The sequence below is a fragment of the Heptranchias perlo genome, chromosome 22, assembly GCF_035084215.1.
Source record: "Heptranchias perlo isolate sHepPer1 chromosome 22, sHepPer1.hap1, whole genome shotgun sequence".
NCBI classification, from domain to species: Eukaryota; Metazoa; Chordata; class Chondrichthyes; order Hexanchiformes; family Hexanchidae; genus Heptranchias; species Heptranchias perlo.
The window spans coordinates 3,494,966-3,520,100 of record NC_090346.1 but is presented as its reverse complement, the minus strand read 5'-3'; the positions used below and the strand labels follow the sequence as shown (position 1 = coordinate 3,520,100).

Genomic DNA, 25,135 nt, shown 5'->3' with positions numbered 1-25,135 from the left:
TCTCTCTTCCCTGTAACTGTCTTTGCTTCTCTTTCACTCTCTAATTCTTCCTGTTCATCTTTTTCTCTCTTTCTCTCATATACTTTCATGCCTATATCTCTGTCTGTGACTTTTTCTCAGTCATTCATTAATTACACAAATTGGGGTTGTATTCTCTAGAGTTTAGAAGGTTAAGGGGTGATCTGATCGAAGTTTATAAGATATTAAGGGGAACGGATAGGGTGGATAGAGAGAAACTATTTCCGCTGGTTGGGGATTCTAGGAGTAGGGGGCACAGTCTAAAAATTAGAGCCAGACCTTTCAGGAGTGAGATTAGAAAACATTTCTACACACAAAGGGTGGTAGAAGTTTGGAACTCTCTTCCGCAAACGGCAATTGATACGAGTTCAATTGCTAAATTTAAATCTGAGATAGATAGCTTTTTGGCAACCAAAGGTATTAAGGGATATGGGCCAAAGGCAGGTATATGGAGTTAGATCACAGATCAGCCATGATCTTATCAAATGTCGGAGCAGGCACGAGGGGCTGAATAGCCTACTCCTGTTCCTATATTCCTATGTTCTCTCTCCCGTTGTCTCCTCTCTCTCCTGCATGCATCTCATTATCTCTGGAACACTCACAGACATTCACTTCCTCCCTCTATGTCTCTCTCTTTCTTTCTCTCTGTATATCTCCTACTCTGTAAACCTCACATACATTCTCTTATAGTTAAATAATTATTTCATATTTACAATCCAGTCTCAGATAATGAATTATTTCAGATGTGTTACCATGCAATATGCATGCACTCTCTTCCTGTTATGGTCTCAACAAAAGCAGAGGTCCTGCTTCCCAGTAGTTGAAGTAAGGTTTATTCTAGTTAAAATCCAGGCATGGGTGAGCATGGCACAGCGTGAACCAAGGAGGGAGTGGAAGATTCGGGCTGGGAAGGAAGCAAGTCCGAGAGTTACCTAATGTGGATCAGCCAGAGAGAAGGAGCAGGGCCTGGAGCAGGAACTGTGAAGTAGAGTTGCTTTGTTATGGAGACAAAGCCAATGTCAGCAATTGTAAACAATTTTACAACACCAAGTTATAGACCAGCAATTTTATTTTAAATTCACAAGCTTTCGGAGGCTTCCTCCTTCGTCAGGTGAACGATGTGAAAAAGACGAAGGAGGAAGTTCACCTGACGAAGGAGGTAGCCTCCGAAAGCTTGTGAATTTAAAATAAAATTGCTGGACTATAACTTGGTGTTGTAAAATTGTTTACAATTGTCAACCCCAGTCCATCACCGGCATCTCCACATAATGTCAGCAATGGGAGCAGAGGGGCTGGTACCTGGTCATCAAATAACTATTGTAAACAATTTTACAACACCAAGTTATAGTCCAACAATTTTTATTTGAAATCTACAAGCTTTCGGAGGCTTCCTCCTTCATCAGGTAAATGTTCAGGAGCTCCTCGAAGCCTACGCATTTATACATATAGAACAATACATGGTGTTTACAGACTGCCCCTGCAACTGCCCGTTGCCAAGGCAATCACCGTGTTCAGACAGAGAGGTGTCACCTACAGAACCCCCGAATACACATTCAACAAAAAAACAAACAGGAAAAAAAAACAGAGAGAGGCAGAAACATCCGGAAGGCAGAGAAAGCCAGCAAATGACCCATTATATTAAAAACAGATAGCTTTTGTTCGCTGGTGGGGTAACGTGTAGCGTGACATGAACCCAAGATCCCGGTTGAGGCCGTCCTCATGGGTGCGGAACTTGGCTATCAATTTCTGCTCGACGATTTTGCGTTGTCGTATGTCTCGAAGGCCGCCTTGGAGAATGCTTACCCGAAGATCGGTGACTGAATGTCCCTGACTGCTGAAGTGTTCCCCGACTGGGAGGGAACCCTCCTGTCTGGCGATTGTTGCGTGGTGTCCGTTCATCCGTTGTCGCAGTGTCTGCATGGTCTCGCCAATGTACCATGCTCCAGGGCATCCTTTCCTGCAACGTATGAGGTAGACAACGTTGGCCGAGTCACAGGAGTATGAACCATGTACCTGGTGGGTGGTGTCCTCTCGTGTGATGGTGGTGTCTGTGTCGATGATCTGGCATGTCTTGCAGAGGTTGCCGTGGCAGGGTTGTGTGGTGTCTTGGACGCTGTTCTCCTGAAAGCTAGGTAATTTGCTGCGAACGATGGTCTGTTTGAGGTTGGGTGGCTGTTTAAAGGCGAGTAGTGGAGGTGTGGGGATGGCCATAGCGAGGTGTTCGTCGTCATTGATGACATGTTGAAGGCTGCGGAGAAAATGGCGTAGTTTCTCCGCTCCGGGGAAGTACTGGACGACGAAGGGTACTCTGTTGGTTGCGTCCCGTGTTAGTCTTCTGAGGAGGTCTATGCGATTTTTCGTTGTGGCCCGTCGGAACTGTCGATCGATGAGTCGAGCGTCATATCCCGTTCTTACCAGGGCGTCTTTCAGAGTCTGTAGCTGTCCATCCCGTTCCTCCTCGTCTGAGCAGACCCTGTGTATTCGCAGGGCCTGTCCATAGGGGATGGCTTCTTTGACGTGGTTAGGGTGGAAGCTGGAAAAGTGGAGCATTGTGAGATTGTCCGTGGGCTTGCGGTAGAGTGAGGTGCTGAGGTGCCCGTCAAATAACTAGTAATCCATTCATTTCAACCAGCAACTGACATCAATTTTTAAAAATGTGACTTCACTAGTTGAAAACTAGCAAGATGGCAGCCTGATTTTTAGTTGGAAAGGCAAGAGTGCCTAGGGTTCAGGCTTCTCTACAGCTTTCTCTGTGTTGCTTTGTGATTATTCATCAGTGAGTGCAATTTAAATGGAATAAAATGAACAGTATCAATTGTTCTTTTGTCCCAAGTTTGAAATGCTTCAATAATATCCCAAAATGAACAACAGACAGCTGTTTGTATATATAGATAGTCATTTTTTGCTTTAAAATGATGTACGTGCTCAGTAGTGCAGAACTCAGCAAGCAAAAAAGCAAGCATTTATACCACACGAGAACAAACCTTGTGTTATTTTTTAAAAGACTACATAAATTATACTGCAGTCCAGAAAAAGGGAGAATATGATCCAACTGAAATAATTAAGTTGGCCCCAGGGGGTCCCTCCTAATCAGTTCATCTGTGGGTTGCATGCACAGCCAATTGTTTCTGCCTCAGGAATCAGGACAATTAGGACAAACTCACTCTTTATTTTTGTGACGTGACTGTAGCCACAGCATCGACCGGGGCTGCATACATGAGGTAACTCCATGTACTGAGAAAACCATTAGACGGGGGAACTCATGGAGAGGAAGGGAAATAGTGCCTCAGACAGAAGTAATTTTACAACACCAAGTTATAGTCCAGCAATTTTATTTTAAATTCACAAGCTTTCGGAGGCTACCTCCTTCGTCAGGTGAATGATGTGAAAAAAAATTTTTTTTTTTTCACATGGTTCACCTGACGAAGGAGGTAGCCTCCGAAAGCTTGTGAATTTAAAATAAAATTGCTGGACTATAACTTGGTGTTGTAAAATTGTTTACAATTGTCAACCCCAGTCCATCACCGGCATCTCCACATCAGACAGAAGTGACTGTTAACGTCCAAGTGTTTAGAGCAGGAGAGCAGACATCAACAAGAGGTTGGTAAGGGTTATAAAGCACATTTCAAATTGTGCTGAAGAGGCCAGTGGTTTGTGGCTTTTTGCCCAATCTGGAAAAGTAGTTTGAAATGTAGTATTTAAAAATGTAGCTCTTCTTGGAACATTGCCACACTCAGCCTTCCCGTTGGTCTCTCCACTGATACCGTTTCACAGCACTAAATTCAGGCTGCTGTGATTATCCTCAAATCCAACTTTTGTAAATACAGTGGGGTTTTTATATGACAATTATTTTGATAATATAGACTCCTATTACAAGACATTTACATGTTGTGAGGTTCACATGACCTCATCATGTGACACCCTGTTAAAACATGTTAATGCCTGATACTCTTTTCCTTTATGATGCATACGGTAATACTGAAAACAGACCTGTCCCAAGAAAATGGGAGGCAGAAGCGATAAGAAGCTGATCTGAACTGACCAACATAAATGCTTACATGCCATGTAACTCAAACTTAACTAATATGAGGGCTTTTCCTATTTCTGATAGTGAGAAATGCAGTCTTTTTTAGGTATTACAAAGTTGTATTTATTGGATTTTTTTTTCCTGAATTCGGATCAATAAATCAGATGAAATCAGCTGTGGGTAAATATATGCTCTTTTGGGGTCAAAAATAAAACAAAGGAGGTGAAATTGTGCTTGTGATATTGTAATAAATATATCTAAGCTAATGTGTTAACATATTTATACTGTACAGTGCGATTTCAACCCAAAATGTTCATTTATCAGATCTAATCACAGGCAGGCAAAAAAAAAGTGTATGTAATGCAAGAAGAGGCAGTGAACTGAATCAAGGGATTGGAATCTATTCTTTGTAAAGGGGAGAGACATGTCACATGCTATGTGATGCAGTAAAGGAGATGGCAGAGTCTTTTAGTTTTGATTGGCATAAAGCCAAATGTGTGTTTTAGTTTTATTGGGTTTAACATGAATTTATATTTAGGGGTTATATATCAGGTTTCATTGAGTTAAATCCAAAAATTAGAAGACCTAACTATATTGCAGTTTATTTATAGCCTGTGAGCAGTTTCCAAGAATCTACTGCAAATGGCTAATATTACATTAATATACACTGAGTATAATTACATTCTTTTAAAGTTGACATATCTTAAGTGTGCTGTGACCCTGATTCTCTTGGACCTACTTTAAAGTCGCCCTAAAGCTGTCTTAGGTTAGTGTGATTGGTGTCACAGGCCCAGGAATGTGTCACCAGGAGCAGTTGTGGAGTGTTCACGAGGACTCTTAGTACAGTAAAACTATGTTAATGTTGGAATTATAGTCCATGTATGATGGTGCTGTTTAAATAAATGAAAGGAAAATCAAACTTGTATTTGTAGTACCTTATCACACCCTCAGGATGTGCCAAAGTGCATAACAACCAATGAATTACATTTTGAAGTCACCGTAGGCCAGCGCAACAGCCAATTTCCACAGAGCAAGATCCCACAAACAGCAAATGAATGAATGACCACATAACCTGTTTTTGGCGGTGTTACATGAAGGAGGAATGTTGCCCTGTTCTTCTTCAAATAGTGCTGTGGGTTTTTTATGTCCACCTGAATGATTTAACGTCTCATCTGAAGATCAGCATCTATGACAATGTAGAAGTCTGTCAGGATTTGAACCCACAACCTTTTGACTCAAAGCTGAGCCAAGCTGGCACATGAAGCACATTAAATGAATGTACGGTGAAACTGCAGCAGATTGGTACTCTTGAGGTTTACAGAGCTTGTAATTCTAATGTAAACTGAAATGTAGGGAACACTGCAATATTCCTTAATTTGAGGGGTAGTACAAAACTATTACAAGGATACTGGTGATATTAGATATAAGGATATTGGGTTTATTAAAATGTATAAAGTTTCTAACTTTCCCAATTATATAATAAGAACATAAGAAATAGGAGCAGGAGTAGGCCAATCGGCCCCTCGAGCCTGCTCCGCCATTTAATAAGATCATGGCTGATCTGATCCTAACCTCAAATCTAAATTCATGTCCAATTTCCTGCCCGCTCCCCGTAACCCCTAATTCCCTTTACTTCTAGGAAACTGTCTATTTCTGTTTTAAATTTATCTAATGATGTAGCTTCCACAGCTTCCTGGGGCAGCAAATTCCACAGACCTACCACCCTCTGAGTGAAGAAGTTTCTCCTCATCTCAGTTTTGAAGGAGCAGCCCCTTATTCTAAGATTATGCCCCCTAGTTCTAGTTTCACCCAACCTTGGGAACATCCTTACCGTATCCACCCGATCAAGCCCCTTCACAATCTTATATGTTTCAATAAGATCGCCTCTCATTCTTCTGAACTCCAATGAGTAGAGTCCCAATCTACTCAACCTCTCCTCATATGTCCGCCCCCTCATCCCCGGGATTAACCGAGTGAACCTTCTTTGTACTGCCTCGAGAGCAAGTATGTCTTTTCTTAAGTATGGACACCAAAACTGTATGCAGTATTCCAGGTGCGGTCTCACCAATACCTTATATAACTGCAGCAATACCTCCCTGTTTTTATATTCTATCCCCCTAGCAATAAAAGCCAACATTCCGTTGGCCTTCTTGATCACCTGCTGCACCTGCATACCAACTTTTTGATTTTCTTGCACGAGGACCCCCAGATCCCTTTGTACTGCAGTACTTTCCAGTCTCTTGCCATCAAGAAAATAACTTGCTCTCTGGTTTTTCCTGGTTTTTAATGGATAAAAGCAGAGCACATTGTAGGGGTAAGGTATGTAGTGCAGAAAGTCCCAGGTTGAATCCCAGGAAATCACCAGATTTCATAATACTCCCTTTTGGTTTGTAATTTCGATGTTAACATAGAGATTTTATTTCAAAATAAACCCAATTCACAGAAACATTGGAGTGAAGTCCATCATGGGCTGTAGGGAATTGGCCGCCCATTTTACACTCCGGCCCATTGTCTTTCCCATTGACTTCAATAAAACAGAAAATTGGACAGACTGTAAACCAGGCTGCTGATTCGCTATCGCCCGTTTTGCACTGCTGCCCAATACAAATTTCACCCCAATTATTTATAAGTAGTCCCAATTCACCACAAACATTCCCAGTTCACACTCAGCTGATTGGCACAAATTATCGTGCTCCCATTTTGTTTGTGCAAATGATTTACAATAAAAATTGTATGTATACTTTTCCCCTTCTATTGCAGCGTCTGTTGTACAATACTGTGGCTGTCAAGCTGTCCAAATAGCCTAAAGATGACCTCTACACTGAGCGTGCTGAGTCCAGATAAAGTTTTGTGCAGTAGATAAATACTTGCATTTATATTGTGCCTTATCACATCACCCCAGAAATGTCCCCAAGTGCTTCACACACCATAAATTACTTTGGATTGTTACGTTAATGTACCCTAGACAAGATAAGGCCCTCAGGCCTATACATACTCGGCCCATCCTTCAGCTGATTCCAATCCATATACCAGCCCTACCTTCCCCCCAACTCCCAGGAGAGGCAAAAAAAACAGCTCTTAGGAGCCATTTCATGAGCTTTCTTGTCAAAAATAATGTTTGTTTGGTTTATCGGTGGTACTCTCATCTCTAACTGAGAAGGTTGTGGTTTGAGTCCCACTGCAGGAGTTAAGCACATATGTAGGCTGACATTTCAGTGCAGTACTGAGGAACTGCTCCAGTGTTAGATGTGCCATCTTTTGTCTCCACAACCCAGTAAGAAGAGCTAAACCTCTGCAGTATGTAATATTAATGAATTACCATTTTTGGGGGGAAGGAATATTGGCCAGGAAAACTCTTAGAAATTCTTTGAAGAGTGTTATGGGATTTTTAACATCCACCCGAATCACAAGAGCAGGCAGACAGAACCTCAGTTCAACATCTTACCTGAAGAACAGCACTTCTGACAATAGAGCAGCACGGCCTGCCTCTGTACTGCAGTAGATTATAGGGCTGATTCGCAGCAGGATGCATTAGTTGGCAAATCGTGGGCCTGCAGCCTGTGATTTCTCATCTATTAATTTTAATGGATGGAAAATCACAGGTTGTGGCCCTACAATTTGCTGACCTGCACTCTGGGAACATCGATTTGTACCAAGGACAGCCAATTACCAAATTATCCCTTATATGCTAAAGTGGGACTTGAACTGCTGACCTTTGCATCTCAGAGGGAACAGTGCTACCAAATGAGCCACACTGGCACTGTAAAGCTCGTTAGTTCCCTTTTGTCAATGTAATAAGGCATTAAGAGTCATTATGCTTCAGTTGCTGTCAAAATATTTTATCGTTTTAGGTACTTATTCTATTTATTTTAATTTAAAAATGATTAAATAATGTGAAGTCCTGCAAAATCTATAGTATCATCGAAATGTTGGTAAAATGTTAGCGGATGTGAGTTTCTGTGAATAATGCAGGGCATGGCTTTGAATTGCAGCTTGTGGTTAACATATGGTGGGTCATTTCTTATCTTTGGGGTAGGGGAGATGAGGTGGAGAAAAATGGGTAAAAAATAACTGCTGCTGTGAGTGAGTTCAAGGATGTGATCCCAGGTCCAATGACCGACTGCTTTGTCCCTGAGTATAAACTCTCAACTGAGCCCCTAATTAGATGATAGTTTGCAATCCACCCCAAATGTCCACAGTTCTGGCTACATTTCAGGACTGAAGCAATAAATAATAAACTATAATTTGGAAGGATAGCAAATTGTTTTAACCTAAGTATGGGTATCTCTCATATTGCTTAGTGATTTACCATGATTTACCAATTCATTAATGATGTAGATCATTCAGAGACCCCTTTTGTTTCTTAGCTCATCTTACTGGCAGTAAAACAATAGATATGCTGTGACAGTACTGCCATAATATTGCAGCTGCATTTTGTCAATGATGTCCATGCATTGCACTTTTCCTTATCAGACTGTCCAAGCTGGTTGTGTTTGTGCACTTTGTATGTTGTCATCAGTTTCCTTTCATTAGGTTTTCCAATAGGAAGTAAGCCATTGTGTGAAGCCATAAGCAAATAATGCTTTCCATCGACACTGTCAAGTGGCCTCACACAATCAGTTTGTTTTAGTCCGTGAAAACAAGATCTGATTGTGTGTTTGCAAAGGATTGTTCATGTGTTTCGGTTCAGTGAATGTTGAAGTATTATTCTATTTTATAAATATGTTGATTCTCCCTTTGAGTATGAATCACATTACTGATGTCCCAACTGGGAATGTAATTTTCATGCAATGAAATAGCTAAACATAGGTTAATGTCGAAACATTGGACACAAAGGATTGATTCAGTTTAAAACACAATACAATTGCTGTCAAAATGGCTTATAATTTCAGGTGCATATTCCATTTCTTTTAATAAAATGATTAAATAACTAATGAAGTTCTGCAAAAGGAACCAGAAGTATTTGTAAAATTAATATAATGCAGTTCAGTGGTTTGGTCATGGCTTTGATTCCCTGTTACCACATGATTAGTCAGCTCTCACTGTGAATGTGGAGGGAGGCGACTGAAAGGGGATCGAACATTGGAATACAGTAAATTGTTTTATTTTTTCTTATGAAGTTTATAAGTATTTAAACATCTGTCCTTCATCTTGGCTGTTGTTCTGCAAATTATTCACCTACAGATGGAGTACAAGGTTTACAAGATGTTTATGAATAATAGCCATTTTGTATTGTATACTGGAGGGCGGCCGATAACCAAGAAACCATTCTCCGGCAAGAGTCTGGAGAGGAGGAGAGCAAAACTGGGGAAGGGGGTGGGTGTTGGAGAGGGTGCAAACCTGCATGATGTGGAATGACAGCGAGCCAGGTTCCATTCTTGTGCTTTGCCAAGTTAGATGATTTCAGCCAGGGTGGGGGTGGGGCACAACAGATGACCTCAACATCTCCAGGTTAGGGAAGGAAGACCTTTGGCATAGTTCATGCTGCAAGGTACTAACCAGCAGTTGCTGCTAGAAATGCACATATATGGACAGGCCTAATGTGATACTGCTCGGAAGGATCTCCACATGAATGAGGTGCCAGAGGGCTGCCATCAACAACCATGCCCCAGCATTAAATACCAACTTGAGGAAAAGAGAACAAGGGTGGGGAGAAATTGGAGGGAAAATTAGGGGGAAATTGGGGGAAAAGCAACTCAATCCAATAATTTGTGATGCTAAGTTGCTGGTACTTTTCACCTCTACTCATCCTGAGTTTACAGTAAAAATGATTCTGATTTATAATCTTGTGTAGATATAGGGCTTGATTTTAAAAGTAAAAAACAGATGGGTTGGGGCCAGGGGGACATTGAAAATTGCCACCATTTCCGGTTCCAGGAATCCAGGAGGTGGGTCGGGCCTTAAAACCTTTCAAAGAGGCTTCAGGCCTCCATTTTTAACTAATTCCCGATTTCAGCCCCAGGTGGGCCAGGATTCCCGGGCCTTCTGTTTTACACCTTGTGAAAGGAGGCGAGAAGGCCCAAGACTAAAAGGTAGGTGCCTAGAAAGGCACAGCTTGTGGGCCCGGAGGAGCAGGAGTGCTTCCCCAGGCCCAACAAGTCTACCTCCCCCCACCCCCCCCCGATCGTGGACCCCCCGACCCCGACCCCTGACCCTGATCCTCCACCTCTGGCCCTCGATCCTCTGACCCCGATTATCCAATCCTGATCCTCCCCCTCCGACCCCCGATCCCCGTCCGACCCCCCGATCGCTCGATCCCCCGACCCCGATCCTCCCCCTCTGACCCCGATCCCCCGACCCCGAACCTCCCCCTCCGACCCCCGATCTCCCCTCCGACCCCCAATCTCTCGATCCCCCGACCCCGATCCCCCGACCTCGATCCTCCCCCTCTGACCCCGATCCCCCGACCCCGAACCTCCCCCTCCGACCCCAACCCCCGATCCCCTGACCCCGATCCTCCCCCTCCGACCCTGATCCCCCGACCCCGAACCTCCCCCTCCGACCCCGACCCCCGATCCCCTGACCCCGATCCTCCCCCTCCGACCCTGATCCCCCGACCCCGAACCTCCCCCTCCGACCCCGACCCCGATCCCCCGACCTCGATCCTCCCCCTCTGACCCCGATCCCCCGACCCCGAACCTCCCCCTCCGACCCCGACCCCCGATCCCCTGACCCCGATCCTCCCCCTCTGACCCCGACCCCCGATCCCCTGACCCCGATCCTCCCCCTCCGACCCCAATCCTCCGACACCGATCCTCCCTTCCGGCTCCTGACCCCGATCCTCCGACCCCAACCCCGATCTCCCCCTCTGACCCCCGATCCTCTGACCTCCGATCCTCCGACCCCGACCCCAGTCTTCTTTGACCCCTGATCCTCCGACTCTGACCCCAATACCCCCCGATCCTCCGACCCCCGACCTTCCTCCTCAACAATCGCAGACCCCCGCGATGACCCCTGATCTCACCCCCCTGTTACTGACCCCCCAATCCCATCCCTCATGACTCACAACCCCCGAGCCCACCCATGCCCCTTGCCCACCCATGGCCCTCCAGTGGCCCCCCCCCCATATCCATGCAAACAAAGACTTACCTGCAGACTTACCTGAAGACGTCCTCTCCCTGGCTGGTCTCTCGTCTGACTGAGACCAGCCTGTCAATCAGCTAGTCAGTCGGACAGGAAACCGACAAAAAAAAATAAAAATAAAAATAAAAGCCGTGGTAACCCGTACTAATGGGTTTCCCGACCTCAAATTGACCCCCCCCCCCCCCCCGCCCTTCCCGGCTCTGTATGAAAATGGAGCCCAGACTGTTTACTTACTCCAGCACCGGCCCCAACCAGCTGGCCCATTGACACTTTCACTGATGTCTGATGACGGTCACACAAAGCATTTTGGTGACTATCTTTCAGGTCATTTTTCATGCACATATACACATATAAGTGTACACACTGAAACTAATGAACTGCTGCAATTTAAAAAATATAAATAGAATCATTATAACTTACCTAGAAGTGGAGAAAATTTTCAATTTTTTTTCTCTTCACTGCACATTTATAAAACTGCCAACAATCTGCCAAGTTTTTTTTGACATTCCAACGTGAAAGAAGAAAACTGTAGGAAGACATAAATATATAAAGCATGATTATGTGGTTCATTCTTAAAATTAGACTAAATTTGAAAATGAAAACTTATAATAGGATATAAAGACCTTGGGTCCTTATGTAAATGATAAAAGGTCACGGTTATGCAACTTTAACCCCTGACATTGCCCTTGAGAAGGTGGTGATGAGCCGTCTTCTTGAACCGCTGCAGTCTGTGTGGTGAAGGTTCTCCCACAGTGCTGTTAGGAAGGGAGTTCCAGGATTTTGACCCAGCGACGATAAAGGAACGGCGATATATTTCCAAGTCGGGATGGTGTGTGACTTGGAGGGGAACGTGCAGGTGGTGTTGTTCCCATGTGCCTGCTGCTCTTGTCCTTCTAGGTGGTAGAGGTCGCGGGTTTGGGAGGTACTGTCGAAGAAGCCTTGGCGAGTTGCTGCAGTACATCCTGTGGATGGTACACACTGCAGCCACTGTGCGCCGGTGGTGAAGGGAGTGAATGTTTAGGGTGGTGGATGGGGTGCCAATCAAGCGGGCTGCTTTGTCCTTGTTAGTTTGAGCTGGTCAAGTCCAGAACTTCAGTTCATCCCTAGTAACAAGAATTTCTGGTAACTTTGTCACCCTAGTGAAAGAAAAAGTCTATCCGGGTTGATCCATGAATTACTTAATTCCAGGTGTTTTTTTAGCACCTCCTTGCATAACACTGAAATATTCTACATCTGTACTTTTGGGCAGAAATTATGAATAAAGCCTTACCCAGTAGAGGCCATAGAAGGAAAGCCCATTGGAATGCACTGAAATCAGCTAAATCAGCTCCACAGTAACAACTGTCTCTAAATGGACCTCCCTCCTGTGTTATTCAGTACTCATTCTATAAACGCTGCTCCATCAAAAATAGAAAGCAGCTGGATTGAGGAATGTCGTGAACAGGAAGACACTTCCTTGGCAACAGAAAATACAAATGGATATATTTCAATTTACTGTCCCAACATTGATCATATGGCTTGCCTTAGAAATGATTTACTTTGGCCTTTCAGTGCCGTTTACTGTGATTTCAGACAATTTGGTAAAGTTTAACAGTGCTGAAGCTACTGTAATTTCCATCAGTAATTGCAGCCAACTAAAATACAAAGTGGATATTGATTCATAAGGCTGCTTTGTTGGGGAGTTCTCAATGTGAGGGCTGATCAGCTCCAAGCACTGTGGGGCAGATCTCATAATTGGCAAAGTCTAAGGCAGAAAGTGAAGACCTGACCCATTACTGTTCCTTGATGGTTCCACTGCAGCATGTAGTGAACCCCAAACCCCCAATGGCCCGACACGTTCCCATCCTTTGATATAATTGAACTCTCATTACATTGTTGCCTGCTGTAGTGCTTTATACCCACCTCGCAAGCTGGTAGTGACTGAAGGAAATATTTCAGAGTCATGTTGCTAGGACGCATTGCAAAGTGGGGTTTCCAAGCATTGTTCAAGCTGGGAGCAACTCATTCCTCAAGCATGCAGCCAAGGTTGGTGGTGTCAGTAACTTAGCAACAATGTTCAAAAATTGAAATGAATGGTCTGTTTTTGATGGAGCAGCATTTGTAGAATGAGTATTGAAGAACACATGAGGGAGGCCCATTTAGAGACACTTGTTACTGTGGAGCTGATTTCACTGATTTCAGCACATTCCAATGGGCTTTCCTTATATATCCTCTCCAAGGTAAGCTGGCATAACGTCAGAGCATGCGGAGTCATGGGACAGGTAGCAGAATGGATAGCAAGCTGGCTACAGTACAGATAACAGAGAGTAGGGTTTAAGGGGAGCTACTCAGACTAGCAAAAGGTAAGAAATAGGACTATTTTTGTTCACAATTTACATAAACGATTTGGACTCGGGAATCGGAAGTACAATTTCAAAATTTTCAGACAACAGGGTATAGTTAATACTGAGGAGGACAGTGAAAAATACAAGAAGACATTAATAAACTTGCAGAATGGGTGTGTAATTGGCAAATTAATTTCAATATAGATAAATGTGAGGTGTTACATTTGGTAGGAACAATAAGGAGGCCACATGCTCAATTCTTCCAATCAGATGCTTCCTCTCACCCTTACACATTGGGGGTGATTTTAGGGGGCAAATGTGGGTGCGTTGATGCCGGGGTGGCTCCAAAAATCACGCAAATCCCATTCGGGTTCAGAAGCCGGCTCCAACCTGCTGACTTCCGAGTTTCCCAGGGACCCACCTGTGGGCGACCCGAGAACGGAAGTCCCGCTGGTAATTAAAGCCGATGGGATGACAGTTAAAGAGCCAAGTGTACCTCATTGAGGTACTTAAGGCACTTTACCTGTGACAGATGAAGAGATTAGAAAGATTTTTAACTTACCTGGACGACTTGCCCACCGCTTCTGATTCACACCTGGTGAAACCAAACGTGAAGGGCCGGATCAGGGAACAAGAAATTAAATAAATTAAATAAAAAACCATGCAAGGAAGTGAAAATACTAAATGCACCTACCTTTGAAACCTGCTCCAATGTCTGATGTCTCCCGCTCCGATGCCCCCCTCTTCACCCTCCTGATGTCCCCCCGATCTCACCCTCCTGATCTTCCCCCGAAGTCTCCCTGATCTCACCATCCTGATCTCCCCCTGATCTTCCTCTGACCTTCTCCTCTCCCCCTCCGATCTTCCCCCTTCCCTTCCGATCTTCTCCTCTCCCTCTCCGATCTTCCCTTCTTCCACCTCTGATCTTCCGATCTTCCCTCCCGATCTTCTCCTCTCCCCCTCTGATCTCCCCTCTTCTCCCCCTGATCTTCCCCTCTTCCCCTCCATGATCTTCTCCTCTCCCCCTCTGATCTTCCCCACCCCCCTCTCCCCAGATCTTCCCCTCTCCCCCACCCCCCACCCCGACACCCGGTCTTCCAGTCCAGTGCCGGATCTTCCATTCTCCCCCCCCCCCAGTACTCCGTTCCAGCGCCGGATGACGTCTGGCTGTCTCTCTTTCTGCCCCACCTCCCCTTCACATTGCAGCTCCTGATGGTAGCCAGCCTGTCAATCAGACTAGCTGCCAGTTGTGAAATCCAGGAGGACGTTAATCACTATCAATGAACCTGCGATCGCACCGGAAACAGTAATTTTGGCTCATGTGGGTTTGTCACGCGCCCAATCGCCCCCGCCCCCCGCTGCCATCCCGCCTCCCTGCCAATATTGGGGCCTTTATCACTGTTGTAAGCCACTCATCCACAACTCACAGGCCACACACACCGGCAACTATTCAACCATAACAGGCACATCACCCATATACAAGTCCCCCTCTTCACTCAGAGGGTAGTAGGTCTGTGGAATTTGCTGCCCCAGGAAGCTGTGGAAGCTACATCATTAGATAAATTTAAAACAGAAATAGACAGTTTCCTAGAAGTAAAGGGAATTAGCGGTTACGGGGAGCGGGCAGGAAATTGGACATGAATTTCGATTTGAGGTTAGGATCAGATCAGCCATGATCTTATTGAATGGCGGAGCAGGCTCGAGGGGCCGATTGGCCTACTCCTGCTCCTATTTCTTATGTTCTTATGTTTGCTGTTTGCACCTGATACCTAACAGTGATCAATAACATGACTGCATGTGTAGTGGATAAAGACTGCTTTGCCCTGGGATGTCGAAAGCCTGCTTGGACAGTGCTTCTGGTTTTCCTTTTTCCTCAGTTCTCAGGTCCCTGTTCACCTGCCTATTTCCACATTGCAGAAGTGTCCACATTATGATCATCAAAGACTGAGTTTAGAACATTTTGAGAATTTTGGAAATATTATTTTGGAGGAAATTTAAAAATTGTGTAAGTCAGGCATTGTATTGCTGGTTATTTGGTGCATTTTACACTTACCATTCTTGTAAATAAAATCAATGATTAGTTTTAGCCTGAATGACCATCTGACACGGCATTGTTTTCAGCCTTTTGGAATGGACAGATTTGTGGAGTTGGTATCTTGCATAATCCTCGGTGCCAAAGACCAAAACAAAAGGCTAATCATTAGGTCTGTGGCCTGCTATTCCCTTATTTTATACATAAAATTGTAAGATCACAGGAGAAGTGTGTCTGATTATGGAAACTGCAATTTTGCTGTGACCACAAATAGAGAGAATCGAAATTGGAATGACTCCTCCATTCTCTGATGACTGACTAGTGTCAGTTTGGCTCAGTAGTAGCAGTCTCTGTGTCAGAAGATCATGTGTTCAAGCCCCACTCTAAGGCTTGAGGACATAGTCAAGGCTGCTACTCCAGCACAGTATTGAGGGAGTGCTACATTGCCAGAGGTGCTGTCTTTTGGATGAGATGTTCAAACCAAAACTCCCATCTGCCCGTTCAGGTGGCTGTAAAAGATCGCATTAGTATTATTCACAGAAGAGCAAGAGGGTTCTCCTGATGTCCTGGCTAACAATTATCCCATAACCAATGCAATCAAAAACAGATTAACTGGTCATTCATCACATTGCTGTTTGTGAAGTTTTGCTGAGTGCAAATTGGGTGCTATATTTACTGTAACACCTTTCAAATGTAATTTATTGCCTTTGGGTCTTCCTGAGGATGTAAATAGCGCTATATAAATGCAAGTTCTTTCTTTCTCTCCCTAGTATAAATATCATGCTCAGTTTGGTGAAATTGATCTTTGGTGGTAGTGTGGAACGAGCAATAGGGAATCGGCCGGCCTGTTTTATTACCCCGCTCAATTTTCTTTTCCATTGAAGTTTTTGGTTGAGGCGTAGGCAATTAAAAAAGAGAAAGCAAACATTTACAAAAGATTCTTTTGGTGATGGCCTGGATGTTATCACAAAGCACTTTGCGAGGGTGCTTTGCTTCCGACCTTTGCCTCCCTTACCTCTGCCAGACGTATTATTCACAGAACCGCAACTGAACCCATCACAGTCGGCTAATTTGTATCAAGAAGCGCCTCAAATTTGAGAGGACCGCATTACAGATATCTCCTTCTGTGCCCCCCTGGTAGAACATTATCACAGTCACAACAAGATTAAAGTGCACAAGTGATTGCCACATCATGCTGTTATGGACGATTTGTTTCATTGCCTGGGGAATTGCATCTTCAATATATTTGCAGCATAGACTGATGCTAAAATACAGATGTTCGTTGCCTGACTTGATGTCCCTCCAATTAGACAGAAAATAGCCTGTTAATTAATTAGCCTGTTTTTGTTTGAATACATTTGCACCTTTTCCAAGGTATGTCGAAATAGTAGTATTATGCAGGCTGTTAAAGTTCATTCAATTCTTTTTCATTCTTTTATGCATAAGGAGCTACAAGCTTTGGTATCCATTCATCCATTCTGTTTGAGTGATTTCCCTTTGAGGCAAGTTTCAGCTCTTTCAATTTGTGTGTCAGCTATTTGGTCATCATTATGTACATTCACATAGCATTTATAGTATGTAACTGTCAACATAGTCTAGACATCTGTGATTTATATCATTACCAGCTGTTATAATCTTATTAGCCCCAACTATTGGCCAACAAATCTCAGTATTTTTTTCCAGCCTTTTGTTTTTGGAGAGAGTTGCTTTTACTGGAGGTTTACCGTCTGTCTGTGGAACTGACTATTATGATTTGGGCACTCCTTTAGATCATTTTTTTCATGGTCAACGCAAAGGATTGCTTCCACAGACGAGCCCACACTCCCTGTCAACTGAAATATGTTCCCATGTACAAAGTCATCTGAGATTGCGGACCCAGGGCGAACAATGAACTCTTTTATAGTTCAGGCATGCACTGGAAACGGTACATTCCAGGTCTCTATGTCTAATGAGCAAATAACACTCTTAACAGATATAAATATCAGGGTCCAACTATGAATTAGGTTTATTAAGATATAAAATTATCGTCAAGCAACAGCAGATAGGTAAATAAACAGCATTTCTCATCTAATTTATAGAAGCTATTACAAATGATTCAACATTTAGAAGTTTTGTCCATTCCGTTGTATTACATAGATACTTTGAACCAACATTCATGATATGAGCTTTTATAAACTGAATTCCCACAGAGTCCTTACCTTCCACTTGTATAGCAGTATAACAAGAAAAGAACTGCTAAACTGGGAAGAGGGTCCAGTGTTTAATTCTCCTTGGTGGGTCCTAAGAATGGCAATCAGTCAACACCAATGTCAGACACCCTGGTTGAAATGCCTCCTGTGGTAGTTTCATAGTTTTGGTGGATCAGAAATCCCAAATGAGTAGCTCAATCTCCTTCTTGCAGCCTGGTAATCAAGTTTTCAAACAATTGCACCTTTGTGGAAAGAGAAAACGTGAATGATTACAGTTTCGAAGAAGGGTTCACACCTGAAACGTTCCCTTGCCTACTTTCTCCACAGATGCTGACTGACCTACTCTGTGCTTTTTTGTGAACCTGTTGGTGCTCTATCCCTTTACTGATCAACTGCTGGCTCAAGCAGCCCACCTTGTTCGTTCCAAACTGCCTTGTCATGTGTTCTCTGGTAAACAATAACACAACAGGCGAGCTAACCATTAATGTCGGAAAACTCGCGGGCAGCTCGGCCGTGATAAGATAATGGGGCCTGACCGTTAAAACGGTTCGGGCCTTCCACGATTTTTCATAGGCGAGTGACACAGTCGTCCCACCCATCTGGCCCCATGGGATCCTTAGTTTCATAAATGAGACCATATAATACAAAAGCAAAGAGGCAGTGCTAAACCTGCACAAATCACTGGTTAGGCCACAGTTTAGGAAGGATGACAAAGCCATGGAGACCGCGCACAAGTAATTCACTAAGATTGTACCAGGGATGTGAGGCTTCAGTTATGAGGAGAGACTAGAGAAACTGGGGCTCTTTTTATTAGATCAAAGAAGATTCAGAGGAGATGTTAGTGATGTTCGAAGCTATGACGGGTATTGATAAAGTAAATATAGAAAAAAAACTATTTCCACTGGTTGATGGGGCAGTAACTAGAGGGCATAAATTTAAGGTCATCGCTAAAAGAGCAAAGGGAGAGGTTAGGAATTTTTTTTTACGCAAAGGGCTGTTCGGACCTGCAGTGCCCTATCAGAAGCAATGGTGGAAGTGGAATCCATAATAGCTTTTACAAAAGAGGAAAAATATTTGAAAAAGAAAAATTTAAAAGATTATGGGGAAAAAGCAGAGGAATGGGACTAAGTCAGATAGCTGTTTCAGAGAGCCCAATCAGACAAAACGGCCTCCTGTAAAATTCCATGAATCTAAGTGGAAAGTATCTCACTGTTAAAAGAAAATGAAAGTTTACAGTGTAACAGTGTGCCTCCATTTATTCTTTCAGTCTCTTGAGGCTGCATTCAGTTTGAGTCATGTTGACCTGAAAGGAATCTGATTGGACTTGTGCACAAACTTGTGTAGTTGCTTTCAGCCTGTTATCTAATCTCCTTCCGTACTAAAATGTTTCTCTGGACCATTTGTTTTAGTTGTTGAAAATTACACTTTTCATGTTGCAAGCACATTGCTGACTAATTAAAGATTCTGAATTATGGATTACAGTAAATCAAGAAGTATTTGAATATTTGTGATTTGGAATCAGTCTAAACTTCAGTGGGGTTTGGTGTTTATATCCCAAAGAACATATGGTTAAAATTAATGAATGCCTTACTTTTCTTTTTAAATTTCAGTGCTGTACGATTACATTCATCATTGTCCTTCATAGCTTTTAATTCAACTGTTAGTCCCTTTGGCTTCTAATTAAAAGCATTTTACTGAATGCCAGTGATTATGTTGATTGGATAGTGGGTATTTGATTACTCTGTTTCAAACATGTTTAAACTTGCCTTCCCTTTACATTTTACTGTTGAAAATAATCTTACACTGAAGTAATAAGATAATGAATGATAAGTGGGTGGTTTCTTAAAGGTAATTTATGAAGCAGTATTACATAAATAAGAGCCTCCCCTTTTATGGAATTGTTCAGCCTGTCCTCAGTGACTAAACAACATCTTGTTTTAATTATTTTTTATTGTGTAATGCCCATGAGTTGTTCAATGCTCCATACATAATAAGGTTTTATGGTACCATTGGAGTCAAATTATGGGCTTAGGCTTCTCAATACAAGGCATTGTCTTCCCTTGTAAGGTTCCCCTGTTCCATGCATCATTCCTCTGCTAGAGGGCAGGCAGGCAACATATTTTCTTGCTGTCATGAATCTGCATTATGGTTCTGGAACTATTCCAAAAGCTGCCAAACCACCAGAGCATTAAAACCAAATCCAATGCAACCCTCAAAGAGAGAAGCAGCCAGTCTTGACAATGAAAATAATATAGAGAGAGAAAAGGTCCAAATAAATATTTTACATTACAATTCAGAAACCAGGGGACTGTCTCCAAATACATATAGAAAGTAATACAAAAACTGGGTAAAATAATGAATACAAAATATGTTATACAAATGCTGAATAATAAGAAGAAACCTAAGTTATTGCATCTATATCTGTAGCATCTGAACAAAGATACCACAAAGAAGCAGGAGCCAGAAAATAAGTGAGAGCAGGAGATTACATTGTATTGAAATAAATGTATTCCCTAGATCAGTTAAGTGTTGAGGCAGCACAATAGTTGAAATAATTTGGCTTAATGCAATTTTTCCTAAGGCGTGTCACTAACTCTGCCCCTGTTTGGTTTTGAACTTGATCAAATATAGTAACCTGGGGAGATGGGGCAACAAAGAGCTGTCACAGGAGCACAAGACTCTCGTTTGATGATGGGAATTCATTACTTCACCACTTCAACAGGCCAATGTATTTTCAATTGTTTGTGTTTTTCATCATTGTTAGCTGCGATCCTGTCAATGTTACAGCTTTGATGCAGAATAATCCAAATGTTTTCAGGCAGAGTGATGACATATTTATCCTGACTTATTTACAGTTCTAAGGCCCAAACTGAAATACTTACCAAGTCAAGAGCAAATCTTGAATGTTCCATACATCTATCAGAACAAATGATTTAGTAATTCTCTAATCTAAATGTTACTTCAAAGAAAACCAACACATTTCAACCAAAATAATGATGTCTTAAGATCATCTCGTTTATAAATGATTCATGTGCCACAGATTGCACCAAGTCTACCCCACTGCGGTGATTACAGCTTTTAGCATTACAGTACTTATGTTAATTGGTCCTTCTCTCCTTTCTGCATTGTACGTAACTTGAACCTCTTTACAAAACTAGCAAGAATCCTAGGCAAGCCAAAAACCTCAGGTTTAAGACTTGTCAGTCCCCTCTCAATTAGGTTTAATATAGACAAGAGTGAATTAGTATTTACTGGTACCAAGATTCAACAACAATTTGCATTTATGTAGCACCTTAAACATAAGGAAACATACCAAAAGGCTTTACAGGAGCATAATTGGACAAAAATTGACACCGAGCCAAAGAAGGAGATATTAAGAGGGGTGATTAAAAGTGTTGTCAAAGAGGTAGGTTTTAAGGAGGGCCGTAGAGATTCAATCTCCAAAGGTAGTGCAGTTATAAAAGCATGACATTTCAAGTTGTATTTAACATCACTGGGAACACAGGTGCAAGCAGCTAAATTGAAATGTGCCCCTAAATTTTTAACGTATAATTATGTTTTATTTATGGGCCAACTGTGAATGTTGCCTACCAGAAGATTTCAGTTAAATAGGGTTCATTGAGAAGTCGTCTTGTGGAAAGGACAATATATTTATATTTTTTTAAAATTACACGAAACCAGAGGGGGAGTTTTAACCCCCCTTCTACGTCCAGTGGGAGTGATGTGGGGGGGGGGGTTGTGTTAAAATGGCTGGGGGTTGCACCGCATTCCTGATGTTTTACCACATTTTAATTAACCTGAAATGAGAAGATCCCCGCCCTAGAGGATCAGGGGACTAATTTAAACACCAATGTTATGTCTTGATGATGTCATTGAGACACGCATGCCATTTTAACTCTGGGCCTGACTAAAGGCCACACGGTCTCAAACCCGTCAGCAATAGCTGGAGGCAGGCAGGATCCTGGCCATAGGAGGCCCAGGTAAGTGTAACTCTTTTAATTTTTAAAGGTTCCCTGCTCCTGCTCCTCTTGGCCCCAGAAGGATACATTGGGCATCCATTGCCCCTGGCATTTCCCCCTCCCTCGATTACAGACTTTCCCAATTCCCCATCTCAATCCTTACGTTTCCGTGGGTCTCCACCGGTAGCCTGACCCCCCCACACACGAAGTTTGACTCACCAGCGTTGATGTTATTCCTACTGGCTTCGGGCAGGAGTCAGTGTTGGGAAACTAAGCCCGGGAGTTAAATTCTCCCGGGCCTCACACTCCGTGGTAGGTTTCCCAACTCTAATTGAATGCATTCTTGGCGGTTTCATCACATGACCACCTGCCTCCAACTGCCCCGCCCTCACACTCCCGCCATTGGTTGCCCAACATGTCCATCCTCTCGGTGCATCGCCTTCCCACACCAATTGGAAAGCGGACAGACTCTTTGTTACCCGATTGGATGATTCTTTATCATTTTATCATTATTAATTTTTTATAACTAATAAACAGAAGTGTTCAAATAAAATGAACAAAAACACCATTTTTATTAATGCCCCTATGGTTTTTCTCCTGGGTTACTTGCAGCAGTGTCCTGGAGATCTTCAAGTCTTGGAGACTCCAGGCCGTTCCTGAAAACTCCGGGCCAATCCTGGAGGGTTGGAAACCCTATCCGGGGGCCAGACAGTTCGCTGCCCACCTCAGCCTCCACCCCTCCCCCCCCCCCAATTCCTGCCGAGTTAAAATCGGGGTTTACATGCAAATGAGCCTTTCCTAATTTCAAGCAAAATGGGCATGATCCAAACAAATAAACGTGATTGAATTTATCACCTCCAAATCTCAAAACAAAACCAAGTTTTATTGCAAAGGTTCACTTCTGAAGTAAAATAATTTAAAAGTAATACATTTGGAATCCAGTAGAATTAATAGTATTTTTAATATCTCAAAGTAATCTTTCACTCATATTTCCATTTCTTACTTTTTGTGCCCAGTTGGTATTACACTAGTCCTGTGGTTGACACTTAGGGAGTAATTTTCCAAGTTCCTACTGCTGGCAGGAGCCTTGCTCAATAGTCACACATATTGGGAGATTGTCTGCCTTTAGTTTCCATCCAAATGGATAGAAAATTATGTCCCGATCAATGGGAAATTGTGGGCAGCCTGAGATTTCCTGATATGCACAGTCAGTGGACAAGGCTCCTCACAATCTCAAAAGGATTTACAGAATCATAGGAATTAAACCATCGAAGGAGGCCATTCAGCCCATCATACATGTGCTGATGCTAGCTCCTCAATGAGTACTATCCATTCTAACCCCAGATTCAACATGTGCCAAACTGTTTCCGCTTTGGATATATCTGTTGATATCTAACTTTTCTAATCCTCATCCACTGCGTACAACATTATTTTGCTGTATTTCTGAAGCTGCATTCATCAGATAACTTGCCTAACTAAACATTTATTGTCTTTTTCTGAATCTAGTCTTTTCTGGATTTTGTTATGTAGATGGTAGTTTTGATGGACCCAACGGAAGATCCAGACGACATCTTGCGAGCTAATAGGTCGCGTGAACGCACATTTATGTTTGATGTGGTGTTTGACCACACTTCCACCCAGGTAGGGACTCATTCATTAGAAGCCAATGTTTGTATGTTGGGTCATCAAGGTTCTTATGGCATGGGTTAGATGCAATAAAGAGCTTTCTCTGTACTACATCAAAATTATGCTTCTTTTGCAAATGCTGACCCTTTGTTGCATTTATTTTTACACTTATTATTCTTATAGTTCCTGTGAGCACGTTAAAAATGATTACAATTTGGTGCTGAATCTAAAGTTGGTTTTGCCTCAACAATTTGTTTTGGAAATTAATTTGTGTTCATCATGCTGAGGGATGTCAGTGCTGGGAAGTGTTTAGCAGTTTGCACCCTTTGTCAGATATCGCAGTTTCAATGTATAATAAATGTTCTTTGAAACTGCAACAATGCATCTTTATTCCAACCTCCTTCTGCACCAGTGCAATATTTCCAATTTTCACACCAGATATCCTTAAGGCCTCTCTGAGTTGGACTGCAAAGTAGTGCTGACATTGTCAGTCTGGTTCTGCAGACTGGCGTCAATTAGATCTGGGCTGAGACCCAAACTTATTTTCCTTGTGACCCAGACATCCATCAGAGACAGAAGACTTTCATTCCATCAGTCTGCACTGGATTCTAACTCAGTGCCTCAGGTGAAAGGACAACACTTTAATTCACTGCATCACCTAGCCCCAATAAAGGCTCTTTTTGTTTATATTTCCCCCAGCCTATCCCCTTCTTATCGTCCTTTGCTATTTTGGCTTAACTTGTTTCTCCCTCCAGGTAGGGTAGTAGGATGATCTAAGCTTCAGACTCCTCCATGGCTTCTTTCAATCTTGGTCCTTCATGTGCCTATAGGAGATGTGTATTTGCAGTTGGAACTTGACCCTCATAATTCTTCTTGCTTCCTGGGATGATTTGCTTCAGGACGGTACAGTTCTCCATTCAGTAACCCAAATTTGAGCGTCAGTTGAAAGTTGAAGTCTGAATCATCTAGTTGGTGCTGGATCTATTTTAGTTTACTTAACATTGAAGACAGGGTGTTGCGATGGGTTAGCACATTGTCCATTTATTCCTGGGACCTACTTAGGAGTCTAGGTCAAACTGGTGGGATGGAAGCCTCCTCCCTTTCTCACCTTTACAAATCCTGGATGAAATGGTTTTAGTTGGTCTGAATCCAGCTCTTAGTTGTCAAAGCCATAGTTTAAAGCTTTTCACAAATCAGCACAATTTGTCACTAATTTGATAATCTCATTGAGCATGGGATGTGGAAAAAAATCAGATTGGTAATGTGTGAAGTGATTTTCTAAGATTGATATTGACACAGATTGAGAGTTTTACTTTGCACCTGTCTGTAATATATCAACAACAACAACAACTTCCATTTATATAGCACCTTTAACGTAGTAAAAAGTCTCAAGGCGCTTCACAGGAGCGTCATCAAACAAAATTTGACACCGAGCCACATAAGGAGATATTAAGACAGGCTTGATCAAAGAGATAGGTTTTAAGGAGCATCTTAAAGGAGGAGAGAGAGGTGGAAATGTGGAGAGATTTAGGGAGGGAATCCCAGAGCTCAGGACCTAGGCAGCTGAAGGCATAACTGCCAATATCGGACCCTGGGAGTGCTTGGTGCTGATCCTGAGTGTCCAGTGGAAACATTTTCCATTTTTCAGCACTAACATCCCTTGGGTAGATATAAAGGCATCCATCACATTCACCTCTTCTCCATCAATGTCTGCTTTCTTCAGCCTTCCTTTATCTTTCTACACACTTCCTTACGCTCTGGACATAATCTTTGTTTCTGGAAAGTTGATATTGAGCTTGTATTCCTGGGTATACAAGAGAACCACTCTGGGAAAAAGAGAGAGAAGTAAAAAGGAGAGTGCATGAGACGAATGTGCA

At 42.8% G+C, this 25,135-nt stretch overlaps 1 protein-coding gene across 2 annotated transcripts in view; it reads left to right on the top strand.

Annotated features, from left to right (window-relative positions):
- Window positions 1-25,135, top strand: part of si:dkey-26i13.8 (kinesin-like protein KIF19) — a 117,518-nt gene that overhangs the window by 21,201 nt on the left and 71,182 nt on the right. For both annotated transcript variants that reach the window (XM_068002823.1, XM_068002824.1), the window contains exon 3: window positions 23,163-23,273. In XM_068002823.1, coding sequence (XP_067858924.1) covers window positions 23,163-23,273 — 111 coding nt within the window. The remainder of the gene's footprint in view (window positions 1-23,162; window positions 23,274-25,135) is intronic.